General features: G+C 51.1%; 1 protein-coding gene across 1 annotated transcript; it reads left to right on the top strand.

Moving 5' to 3' along the window:
• Nucleotides 1-1,346: 1,346 nt before the first annotated feature.
• On the top strand, nucleotides 1,347-9,887 carry PIP5KL1 (phosphatidylinositol-4-phosphate 5-kinase like 1). The gene is made up of 11 exons (XM_036749863.1): nucleotides 1,347-1,512; nucleotides 1,729-1,847; nucleotides 2,106-2,336; nucleotides 3,116-3,166; nucleotides 4,948-5,102; nucleotides 5,577-5,701; nucleotides 5,808-5,842; nucleotides 5,927-5,982; nucleotides 7,422-7,534; nucleotides 7,927-8,080; nucleotides 9,530-9,887. The coding sequence occupies exons 1-11, from the start codon at nucleotides 1,347-1,349 to the stop codon at nucleotides 9,885-9,887; spliced, it is 1,563 nt and encodes a 520-aa protein (XP_036605758.1).
• Nucleotides 9,888-12,726: the final 2,839 nt, after the last annotated feature.

The following is a 12,726-nucleotide window of genomic DNA, read 5'->3' as shown; positions in this document are numbered from 1 at the left end:
GCATCAACCTAAATTTGACCAAAGGGCTCTTGACCACTAGGACTGGAAATCTCGGGACCTCCCACATACTCTTTACTTCCTGACCTGGGTTTGAGTTCCTGGGTTGAGGCCCCAATTACTGAACTCATTCCCTTCCCCCCCAGGTCCTTTGGGTGCCCCCCACAATCCCACCAAGGTCAGTCCAGCTTGGGGCTGTGGTCCCCAACGGGGAACCCTAGACTAGGTGGGTGGAGAAGGGCAAGGAGAGGGAGGAGGAAGCACTTCAGTACCCCGGAATCTTAAAATATCCGTGGGAAGGACTAATCCGGGAGGTTTAGCAGCATGATGTGTGAACGGGTCAACTTGAACCTGGTCGGGTTCTCCGAGTTCGAGGCCCAGCCCTACCGTTTGCTCTCTCCACGAGCTCTCTGGGACTCATTTTCCTCGTCTGTAAAACGAAGGGGAGTATTGGACCAAGTGGCCTCTAAGAACCCTTCCGGTTCTAGGTCTCTAATCCCATGGGATCTAGTAGGAAGGACGGTTCGAGGAAACTGAGGACCGAGAAAGTGATGAGGCTAGAGCAAGGTCAGGCATCTGATAGAGGAAGGACCCAGGACCCCACCCCAACTCTTCTGATACCTGATACAGCACCCAGAGAACAGGCGAGAAGCCAGGAATCCCGTCTCCTAGCTTTTGCCCATCTCCACCCCCACCCCCCAGAGATCCGTTTCCCCAGCTAGCCAATCAGTGGCTGTCGCGCGGATGCTCGAGGCCGGGAATTGCAGCCCGAGGCGGCGGGGGCGGGGCCTGCGGGCCGGGGGGCGGGACAAAGGATCCGGGCGAGGCCGCGCGCCCTGGCTTTCGGGCGGCTGGAGCGTCAGCAGCGGCGGCAGGGGCGATGGCGGAGAGGCCCGCGCATCACAAACAGGTAGGTCCGGAGGGACGGGCGGGCGGCCGGCTGGATGGATGCGCTCCGGCCAGCCCGGGCTCCGGCTCCCCCCGCCCCTGCCCGGTGCCTCTTGCAAGAGCCTCCCGCCCCCGGCCCTGGGGCACCGAGGGCTACGGAGCGAGCCAGCCCGGGGGCTCGCGGGACGCCCCTGGGCCGGGCGGGATGGGCTGGCCCTGCCCCTGCCCAGTGGTCGCTGGGGCTCGCGGGCTTGGGACGTGTGACAGGTAGCCCGCCGGCCGTGACTCGCGGGTGCAGGGCGCACGCTTGCACGTGCGGGCGGGGATCGGGGCTTGCCCGTCCTGGGACTTGCACGGCTTTCGAGGTGGCATCCCTGGGTAGGGACACATCTTGTCCACGACTCCTGTGTGCGCGCTCCTGCACGGGGGCCGGGCGGACTGTTGAATCCCTGGCATGATCAATGGGTCCGAGCCCACTCTGTGGCCGTGACCACTGTGCATACAGCCCTGCCTTTCGTTCCCTGGGTCTGTCCCCTCACCCGCCTTCCATCCCCCCTCGGCCCAAGACTGACCCTGGGACAGCTGGCCCTGGGTTGTGTCCCACCAAGGAAGCCCGTCCCTCTCCCCGTATCTTCCCACCCCAAGATGGGTTGACCCTGAACCGAAGGGCTGCTTGCCTGTAACTAGAAATTCTGGTCCCTGAAGTGGGTACCACGAAACAGATGCGCGCGGGGTAAGGGACGGCTTCTGAGGAAGCTGTTTACTTGGAATTTACCTGGGATTTTGCAAACCCTCCCCTTCATTCTGTACCAGACCCTGACTCTCCAAGTCTTCTTTGGACAGGTGCAGAGAAAGTGGTCATTTCCCCGGGAAGTCCGGCCCAAAGCCTCAACCCTTGGACAGGTGAGGAAGGCAGCCGAAGAGGGGCAGGGGGTGTGAAAGTGGTCATTTCCAGTCCCAGGGTACCTAAGCAGAGGTGACCAGCAGCGGCGAGTTCCTGGGCTTGGGACCATCGAAGGTGGTGGTCTGGGTTAGGGGGTGGGAGGAGCCGTGCCCCAGATGTGAGGGGCTGTGGCACAGGGCTGGAGGGAGACTGTGAGATGCAGGGACTAGGGACACTTGTCCCTAGGACCACCGGGGAGAAGCATACTTCAGTACTCCGTAATAAAACCCCACCTGTCCCATCTTTCCTATGCCTTAGCTGTATCTCCCTCCCCCAGGTGGCCCATCCCTATGGCAGCCCACAGGAAAGTGGCCCCACCAACAGGCTGCGCCGCCCAGCCGGGTCCCAAGGCAACTACTTTCGGCGATTCCTGTGGTACGTAAGAGAGAGGTGGAAATTACTCGGCCTTTTTGAGATTGACTCTGGTCATGAGTTTTACAGGCTGACGTGCATGATGAAGGCAGGGCTTCGGGATGCCATCCAGGACTCCATTGACTACCCTTGCAGGGTGAGCCAGCTTGTGAAGAGGACCCACTGGAACTGACTTGCTTTGGGGAGTCATTCAGTGGGGGAGAACAGCACAAAGAACTGATGGCGGGAGGGTTTCGGTTCCAGCCCCAGCTCTGCTCTTTACTTGTTGGAAAATCATTTTCCTTCCCTGAACCTAAATTTACACATCTGTAAAATGAGGAGGTCAGACTCGAATTGAGATGGTCTCAGAGATCCATTTTAGTGCCAGCACCCCCAGGTTCTGTGGCTTTTCCCAATTCCAAAAGTCTGTGATTCTTTGAGTAAAAAACATACACGTGCTCCCACCTCCAGTCTGACTCTGCCCTCTGCCCACCCAACCAACCAACTATGCCCCATGCTTCTGGCCTCACCCTTCTCCCCTCTCCCCCAGGCCTGGGATACTGCCAGAACCTGCTCAGCAAATCCCAGAGCTCACAGGTCAGCCCAGAGGCTGAGCCAAGCAATTGGATGAGTTAGCGTCCGAGGAGAGGAACTAACCTCTCCTGTGATTGCTAGAGGTGGAAGAAAGTCGGGGAGAAGGCTAGGAAAGATTGTGGGAGGGGGGAAGTAGGAGAGGCAGGATGCGGAGCTTCACTGATTCCTTGTAGGCCCCCCATTTTTCTAGCCACGCCGGAGGGGCAGAGTTTTCTCCTTCTACCCTCTTTTGACACCCAGGGAGCAAGACATGGGATTGAGTTGAGAGGAATGAAAGTCCTCCAAGGATGGAGGTAGCAGGTGAGAATTTCACCCAAGCCTTTGTCTATCTTTCCCCTCTAGCATCCTCTAAAGGAGGAAGATTACACATCTGTTCTGACCCAGCCCCACGAGGTAGGTGGAGTGGGGGAGGGATTCCCACTCTGCCATCGACTTAAACTAGGGCTTGGAAATAACCCTGAACAAATTATTTCTCCTCGGGCAGCCCTAGTTTCCTCATTTCTCTAATGGTTAAATAATCCCTGCCCTGTCTCCCTCATAGAATTGTTAGGAAGGTCAAAGTTACATAATGGATGGTAGGACTGGGTTACATACAGGGTGAACCCTCAGGACAGGTCTCTGCCCCACCCAGATCTCCCACTTTCCCCATGGCCTAAACCAGGGGTGGGGAACCTGCAGTCTTGAGGCCACACGTGGCCCTCTAGGTCCTTAAGCGTGGCCCTTTGACAGAATCCAAACTTCACAGAACAAATCCCCTTAATAAAAGGAGACTTCTCTGTTGGAATTTCTAACATATGACCCCTCAAACATGCCACTCACCCTCCCTTTGATGTAATATGTGTATGTAAATGTGCACATGTCCAATATATATTGTAGGAACAATCCCAGGAACACCCAAATGCACTTTGCTGGGGCCCACACTGACATCATATGCACATGTATGTTCACACAGTGCACATACATGTTTCATAACTCTGCATGATGACACGGTAAGTCATGATAAGAAAGGGGAAATAAGCATTTATCAAGCTTGCCAGCTATGTGCCAGCCATTGTGCTAAGTAAGCATTTTACAGATATAATCTCATATAATGGTAACGGGTGGCAATGACTAATTGTATATAGGGCTTACTCTGTGCTAGGCGCTTAACCGTCATTCTCTCATTGGATCCTCACAACAACCCTGGGCGGTAGGGGCTGTTATTAACCCCATTTTACAGTTGAGGAAGCTGAGGCAAACAGGAATCAAGGGACTCGCCCAGGGTCACACAGCTAATAAGTATCTGAAGCTGGATTTGAATTTAGGTCTTCCTGATTCCAGGCCTGGCACTCTATCCACTGAGCCGCCTAGCTGACTTCTCTGTAGTTTTCATAAAAAACAAAAACAAAACTTGATTCATTCAGACCTGAAATTATATAAACTCTCACACATGTTCATGCTAACGTAGTACGCTCTTGTACAGCGTATACAGTGTGTACGCCCCATATACATACATGTTCACGTTCCACGTGTTTCACATGTACCTGTCGACTGACATTTATAAACAACCTCTATGTACCAAGTGTACTGGGTGCTGGAGAAACTAAGGGAAAAAAAGAAAGTCCCCATCCTCAGGGAGCTTCTATTCTTTAGGACACAATATATACATATATCCATATATAAAGACAGAGGGGCGGGTGCTTTCACTGGCATGAGCAGCTGCGGGTGAGGACAGTCTACAATGCATGCTGGCATCTTTTCTGCCTCCAGTTTGAGAATGTGGCTTGGGGCACAGAAAGGTTAAACACTTTGCCCAAGGTCATACAACCAGTATTGTAAATCTGGCTTTAGACACTTACTAGCTGTGTGACCCTGGGCAAGTCCCTTAGCTCCTGCCTGCCTCAGTTTCTTCAACTGTAAAATGGGGATAATAACATCTACTTCCTAGGGTGGTTGTACGGCTCAAATGGAATGGTATTTGTAAGATGCTTGGTAGATCTCAAAGCGCTATGTAAATGTTACCTAATATTATTATTAGGCTAAGCTGTGCAAGGTGATACCTGTCCCTTGGCAGTCAGTGCTCTGAGTGGGGGGTGGGGTGGGAGGTAATCCCAGAGCTCTCTTGGCCCGTCTCCCCTGGAATTCTGGCATAAGCCTTGCCCTGCTCTGTTATTTCATTGGCCCTTCCCCCTCAGGGCTTTGAAATGAACACCATGGCAGGTCCTGTCTTTGCCCACCTTCGACACTTCCTAGGCCTGGCAGAAAAGGATTACCAGAACTCCCTGAGTTCCAGCCACTGCTTCCTACAGTTCATCAGTAACTCCAAGAGCAAAGCGAACTTCTTCTTGACGTGAGTGTCACATCAAAGTGGGGGTGGTGGTGAGGAAAGATTATTGGGGAAGCAGGTAGGGGCAGGCAGACAGGCTGGTCCCAAGAGTTCTCAATTATCTGTGTGCTACCTTGTTCCACATATGTGGTTCTGGATGGGGAGAAAGCAGAGATCTGAGTGCTGGAGATCTGGGAGGAGCTCTGGCCAGGGGACCCTTTGTATGAAGGGGGGGGGGGTAGGGAAGGGGAGAGGGTAAAATGTAGAGGGAGGAGCTGGGCTGGGATTAGAGGAAATCCAAAGATTAGAGAGGTCAGACAGTGAGGGAGGAGGAATTGAGGGAGGGAAAAAGAGACAGGGAGAGGGAGAGCGAGAGAGAGAGCAAGAGAGAGAGAGAGAGAGAGAGAGAGAGAGGTCTATAGTGGGTGATGTGGTCAACCCTCCAGGCTGGGCCTGATCCTGACCCTCTGACCCTTCTTGGTCTCTCTCCCATCCCAGACATGATAAGCGCTTCTTCCTGAAGACCCAAAATAAGTGGGAGATCCAGTTCCTGCTCTCCAAACTGGCCCTCTACGTTCATCACTTTCACGAATATCCCCATTCCCTGCTTGTCAAGTTTCTGGGTAGGAGCCAGGCCTGCCTGAGGAGGCTGCTCTAAGGGGATAGGGATGGGGTTTGGGTTCCCTATCTCTCATTCCTCTTCTGACCTCTCTCTTTCTTTCCTGCTAGGTATCCACAGCATCAAGGTGGCCCAGGAGAAGAAGGTAGGGGATATTTAGAGCATGGGGGATTCCGAGTGTGAAGAGGAGGGGAAAAGTTGACCACTCTTCCCTTTCTCCTTTCCCCAGAAATACTTCATTATCATGCAGAGCATCTTCTACCCTGACGATCGAATTTCTGAAAGGTTGGTCGAGAGACAGAGTTTTCCACACCCAACGAGCCTGTCTGAGACGCCCCCACGGAAGGGGCGTTTGAGCTCTTGGCACTGGCCACTCACATTTCTGTCATACTTTAAGGGTTAGAAAATACTTTCCTTACAACAGCCCTGTGAGGTGGGGAGTGCAAGTTTTGTTACTCACACTTTCCAGGTGAGTAAACTGAGACCTCGAGAAACTAAATGACCTGACCTTGATCTCACAATGAGCGCCAGAGCTGGAATTGGAGCCTGGGCCTCAGGAGTCTCGCTCTGCTGAGCCGATGGGTCCCAGAATGTCCCAGCTGGAGCATATGGAAGACACAGAAATGATAGAGCTCAAAGAGACCCTCTCTACCGGTCATTTCATTGAACCCTCTTATTATTTTAGAGAGAAGGAAACTCAGGCCCAGAGATGCTAAATATGGCGGCAGGATGTCAGCCAATCAAGCATTTATTTAGCACTTATTGTGTGCCAGGCACGGTGCTAAGTGCTGAGAGGACAGAGACAAACCCCTGCCCTCAAAGAGCTCACGTCGAGGGGAAGACGTGTAAATAACAGAGTAGATGGAGAATAGTGGAAGAGGAGGGTGCTAGCTGCTGAGGGGTGGTCGGGGACCAAGAAAGACCCTGCAGAAGGTAAGATTTTAGCTGAGTCTAGAAGGAAGCCAGGGGAGGTAAGAGGCACAGGTGAAGGGATAGAGCAAAAGTGGGAAAACCTGGGTTTGAATCTTCCTTTTACCACTTCATTACCAGATGACCTCTGGCAAATAAGTGTTCCTCCACCTCAGGTTCCCCAGTGGTAAAATTGTAATGATGCTCGCTCTTCCTTCACAGGACCATCTTGAGGATAAAATGAAGCGAGGGATGGGGAAGTGCTTTGTTGGCTGTGTACAGACAAGGCAGTATTCTAGTCCAGTCACCAAACTTGACTGAGCCTCTTGTGTGGGTCTGGCCCTGTGACAGACTGTTGGGAGCAAGACCAAGAAGGAGATGCCTTGGTTCCCCCCTGGATTCCCCCTGGAGCTTTTCTTTGGTCTTTTCTGTTAGCTGGACTCCCTGAAGGGCTCTTGGGAAAGGTCATATGAAGGGGAGCCACTGTTTCATGGAATCTCTGTGCATCGTGCACTGACCCCTCTAAGCTGCCCACCTTCCCTCTCTCTAGGACTCACTCTCATCCCCTAATCAAGTTTGTTAAGTAACACAATGTCAGACATATAGTTATCATCTAATAAATGCTTCTTCCCTCTCTCCTTCCCTCCCTCCCTCCCATCCTCCCTCCCTTCCTTCCTTCCTTCCTCCCTTCCTTCCTTCCTTCCTCCCTCCCTTCCTCTTTCCCTTCCCGCTTCCCTCCCTCCTTCCTTCCTTCCCTCCCTCCCTCCCTTCCTCTGTCCCTTCCTGCCTGCCTGCCTTTCCCCTTGCCTGGTCAGGTATGACATTAAAGGGTGCCGAGTGAGCCGATGGACAGAGCCTCTGCCTGAGGACAGCCATGTTATCGTGGTGCTAAAGGATCTCAACTTTGAGGGGCACACCATCACCCTGGGTGAGCCAGCCCCTGTTCTTGGAGCTGCCTCGAGGGCACTTACCACTTGGTGCTTCTGAGTGTCTTGTCCACCTCAGTCTCTCAGCCCTCATAGAAGCACAGTTCTGCTTGGGAGGGCAGTGGGCCAGAGCCATCAGATACCAGCTGGGGTATACTCTACCCTCGCCACTGTGGCAGAAGGCTGCTGTGAGAGAGAAAACAGTGGCAAATCCTCCATTCTGGGCCTAAAGTTGACCCCAGTGACATGCTGATAAATGCTATGCCTTCTCTGTCTGTTTCTTGTCCTCTGCTTTGTCCTGATTGCCCCAGAGAGACCCAGCCTAGGGTCTCTTCATGCTTCCTCTTCACCCACACTACCCACCCTTCTCTGTGATCCTAACCCACTTCCACAGGGTCCCAGAAGAGCTGGTTTATCAGGCAGATGGAGCTGGATACAGCCTTCCTCCGTAACCTCAATGTCCTAGACTACAGCCTCCTGGTGGCCTTTCAGAGGCTCCACTTGGACGAGAAGAGGCCCAGCAAGAATATCTTGACTCGTATAGCCAGGTAAGCCACATTGGGGAATCAGCAGGAGAGACTCTGGAGAAGACAGGACATGAGGGTGTGGTGAAGGATTTTGAGGGCCAGAATGTGGAAACTAGACTGGACATACTCTGCTTGGCCCCAGAGATCAGAGCTAGGAAAAATGAGTAGAAGTTGCAAAGAGACAGACTGAGGCTTGATGTGAGGGCAGACTTGTGAATGATGAGAGCTGTCTGGAAGGGGGATGGGCTGCTTGGGAGAAAGTGGGTTTCCCCTCATTAGCAGTCTCCAAGCAGGGGCTGGGAGACCACTTGTCAGATATGGTATGGTGGGGATTCGTTTCAGGGCTAGATTTGGTCAGGCGGCTGCCTTCCAGCTCTGTGATGCTGTGATAGTTTGAGGGCAGGGGCCGGGTGCAAGGGAATCAGAGGAGGATTTGAAAGACTGTAGGCAGAGGGACCCTGGAGCAGCCATTACTTGAGGTATGAGGAGGACCTAGATGACAGCCGTCAGGACAGTGAAGGTATTTGAACCCATCCGCACAAGCGTCAGCCGAAGGTGCTCAGCTTTGTACCAGCTCTGTGACTTTAGGCAAGTCGTTTTACTTTTTCTGACCTCAGTTTCCTTGTCTAGGAAATGGATGGACTGTTTTAATGAATTTTCCAGGCCCCTTCTGGCTTTAGAATGAGTCCTAGGGAGTCTATGAACCACAGATGTTTAGCGTGGGGAATTGATAATAATAGCCTAACGTTTGTGTTGTGCTTTAAGGTTTGCAGGATGCTTATGATAATCCTGGGCAGCAGATGCCATCATCATCCCCTTTTTATAGATGAACAAACCGAGGCCGACAATGACTCGCCCACAGCTAGTGACTTTCTGGGGTAGTAATTGAATGCAGGTCTTCCTCACTCCAAGTCCTGCGCTCCATTCTCTGACTCGAAGTAAAAGGATAAACAGAAGCCTTGTGGCCCTAGCAATATTCAAGTGTTTTGTAATGGGTTTCCTAAGGGAATTTAGGAAGAAGTTACCTAGGAAGGTAATGAGCTCCCCATGACTGGAGGTATGCAAGTGGAGGCTGGTTGATCATTTGTGAGAGGTGTTTCAATTTGGGTTAGACCAGATGATTTCTGAGGGTGTGTCCAGTTTGGAGATTCTGGGATTCTAGGGTCTAGACTGCAGGAATGGATTAGATGGGATCGATGTAAGAGACTGGGAAGGGAGAGTGGAAAGGACACGATGGGGTGATGAGGGAGGAACAATTTTGGGAAGGCTTGCTAAGGGAGAAGTGGAGTGCTTTGCAAACATCTAATTTGATAAACTTGAGGAAGCAGGTGCAATTAGGCCGGCAGAGGTTAGGTGACTTATCCAGGGTCTTCCAGCCAGGGAAGCCAGGGGCCAGATTTGCACTCCGATCTTCCCGATGCCTAGCGTCCTCTATCCACTGCTGTTGATTTGCCCCTCTTTTTGTCTTAGGTCTGCTCATGCGGCCTGGAGCGAGGCTTCGACGGTGCCTTACTTGGCTTCAGAAAAGCTCACCCTGAATCTAAAGAAGTACTCCACCATCTATTCCCTGAGCAGCAGCAAGTCTTACAACCTCGCTGCCCACAACTGCAGGCTCCTGCCCGACGTCCCCAATGCCCTGCACATCCTGGACGGCCCCGAACACCGCTACTTTATAGGGATCATAGACTTCTTCACCGTCTACAGTCCCCGCAAACGGCTAGAGTTCCTGTGGAAATCCCTTCTCCACCCCGGCCGTTCCTTCTCCACCGTCAACCCTGCCCTCTATGCCAGCCGCCTCTGCCGTTGGGTGGTGGATCACACCGTGTGACGGGTCTCAGAAAATTCCCACCTTGGGCTGCTCCCTTCCACCACCAGGGGGCAGCCTTGGCTCAAAAAAACAGACTCCTTCATGGTAGGCTGTGCCTTGGGAATGACGTTTTGACTCCATTCTTGACTCCTATTTCATTCTTCCCAAACATCCCAGGATGCTGGGGGGATAAAGTCGGGGTCAAGAAACAGTCTGATGTAGCAGGAAGACCACTGGGCTGAAAATTAGGATACCAGGATGCTGGTTCCATCGATGTCTCTAGTTTACCAGGCTGTTCCGTAAAATGTTGGATTTAATAGACTCAGAGGTCATTCCGGCGCTATGATTTTGTGGTCCAGTTAGGAGAAAATTCAGGGACTTAACATATACCTCCTCCTCCTCTGTTCATGTCTGAATGATGGGTCTGAGCCATCTCTGATGAGACAATGACTTCTGGGAAAGCCCTGTCTCTTATCCAACCCCCAATGTGGCCAGTGACCCTTTGGAGAGGGGCCTCACTCTCCTGGTCCATCTGCTGCTTCCCAGAACCCGTAGTCTGGAGAATAGAAGAGGAATAAACAATAGGGTACTTCCCCAAGTGCAGGGAACAGGGTTCTTGTTGGGGGTGGTTATGAAAACGATTCCTTTATGAAGAAGAGTGTGGAGCCGAGGTGGCAGAGGTTGGGTAGTGACTCATATTCAGGTATCTGGATCTTGCCTTATGGAACCCTGAGCAAGTTGTTCAACTCTCGATACCACAATTTCCCCTTCTGTAAAGTGGGGAAAATGATAATTGCATCCTCCCATTTCTTGGAAGATAAATTTAAGTTGAGATAATAGGAGGGTAGATATTACAACAATATACCAAATATTTTGCTACATCAGGGATCTGTCATTTCTTTGGGATGGGTACTTCCTTCACTGCTATGGTTTAGCAACATTTCTCTGGTGCAGTAGATGGTTTTTGAGAGTTGTTATGTCCAAAAAACGCATCACTCTATGGTTGGTTGATCAATAAACAAGTATTTATTAAGCACTTAATGTGTGTCACATGCTGGGGATAGACAAAAATGAGACAGTCCTTGATCTCCCACAGCTAACCATTCCACAGCTAGGTGGTCCAGTGGATAGTGCCCTGAGGCCTATAGTCAGGAAGACCTGAGTTCAAATCTAGTCTCAGACATTTAGCTGTGTGACCCTGGGCAAGTCATTTAATCCTGTTTGCCTCAGTTTCCTCATCTGTAAAATAAAATGTCCTGGAGAAGGAAATGGCAAACCACTTCAGTATCTTTGCCAAAAAAACCCCGAAAGGGGTCCCAAAGAGTTGAACACGACTCAACAACAACAACCACCGTTCTGCTGGAAAATCCCCTATGATGCCAACCTACAATACGCTAGTCAGAATTCCATTTGGCACAAACCCTCATCCTCCCAAAAGATCTCAATTTCCCCTGTGGTAGTCATATTAAGGAAATGGGGCGATACATACTGGTATACTGGTGCTTGTGTGCCATGCCGGTCTCCATAGGGAGCAGTGCCTTTCAGGTATTACTCCTACTCCTCCCCAGCCACCCCATGGGAGACACTGGTTCCTAACGGTTGTGCACAGCTCAAGTGGGCTGTCAGTGAAGGGGCTGGGCCTGGGTGGGTTGCTCCTTGACCTCCTTGATGCCTGCTCCTGTCCTTACTGCCCCAAATTGGGCTGATCCAACTGAGAGACCCCCCCCCCTACTCCTGGCAAAGCATTCCAAGGCAAGAAGCCAGATGTGATGCCGAACGATCATCCTGGTGAGGAACCTTTCCAAACTCATGAGGTACTCCAGGGACAACAGACAGGCTGTCCGCCATTGGTCCACATCTTTCTCTGGCTTGGCGGGAGCCTCCAGAGCTTGGGCTCTACTGGTCTACCTTTCGAAAATCGTGGATTGTTTCTAACCTTTGACAATCTGTTGTAGCAGGAGCTTTACCCCATACTGGATGTTTTTATATTAGCCGTTGTGGTTCGTAAAGAAAACAAGATTGCCTGTGGTTACACCAACCAAGGATAAGGCGGGCCCAGTAGATAGAAAGGCTGTATTAAATGGGAGGGTGGGCCACAGTTCAGCTTCAAAAAAGGAAAGTAATTCCCTTACTTTAAGCTCTCCCCTTAATTCTGATCCTGATGAGAAAGATTATAAAATGGAGAGAGATACAGGAGAGGGCATCGGGGTGGCAGTGGGAGGGGTGTTAGGGGCACGATGTCCCTCTCCTCCCCCAATCTGGGAAGTCCACATAAAAGTTTTGGCTCCTCCCTTTGTACCAGAGAAGTCTGAATTATTATGGTATTAAAAGATAAAATATGTTGATGTTATGCAATACATATATTTTATGCATTTCTGGGTTTCTAAACTTTTTCTGTGTTTTCTACCAGCCTCTGTGTATTGTCTGCAGCTTCCACAAAACTTCCCAAAAATTTCTATTTAATTTCCTATGCCGACCTGGATAACTGTAGTTGGAGGGAGTCTATGGTAAGCATTCTGGGATTTCTCTCAGCACTACCTTTAGCTCCTGGTGTGACCCTGGGTGACTCTTCAGCCTCTCTACTCCAGCTTCATTCTTTTCTAATACAGAAATTTATTAGAAATTGGAAGTTTTGTTAGGACTTCAGTGGCCCTGTATCAAAGCCAAATCTTGTGAGAGCTAATGGGACATGACTTTCTTAAATCTGTAAACGATTAGGCCTTGGGTAAAATAATAATTATATTAATGGTTGTTGTCTTTTGTTCTCGAAGAGGACCAAAATGACATCACTACGCTAGAGTCAAGTTTCAGTGTGTCCGACAGTGGCCGATCAGACCAATACGAGCTCAGAATGCTCTAC

This window comes from Trichosurus vulpecula, chromosome 3 (genome assembly GCF_011100635.1).
Source record: "Trichosurus vulpecula isolate mTriVul1 chromosome 3, mTriVul1.pri, whole genome shotgun sequence".
Classification (NCBI taxonomy): domain Eukaryota; kingdom Metazoa; phylum Chordata; class Mammalia; order Diprotodontia; family Phalangeridae; genus Trichosurus; species Trichosurus vulpecula.
This window is presented reverse-complemented; position numbering and strand designations above follow the sequence as displayed.

What these genes read in the sequence shown, in the direction of transcription:
- PIP5KL1 (XM_036749863.1), top strand. Translation starts at nt 1,347, where the DNA reads ATGGGTCCGAGCCCACTCTGTGGCCGTGACCACTGTGCATACAGCCCT. An exon ending in AAAGCGAACTTCTTCTTGAC is followed by an intron (nt 5,103 to 5,576) that starts GTGAGTGTCACA and finishes CTCCCATCCCAG; the next exon opens with ACATGATAAGCGCTTCTTCC. An exon ending in GGGGCACACCATCACCCTGG is followed by an intron (nt 7,535 to 7,926) that starts GTGAGCCAGCCC and finishes CCACTTCCACAG; the next exon opens with GGTCCCAGAAGAGCTGGTTT.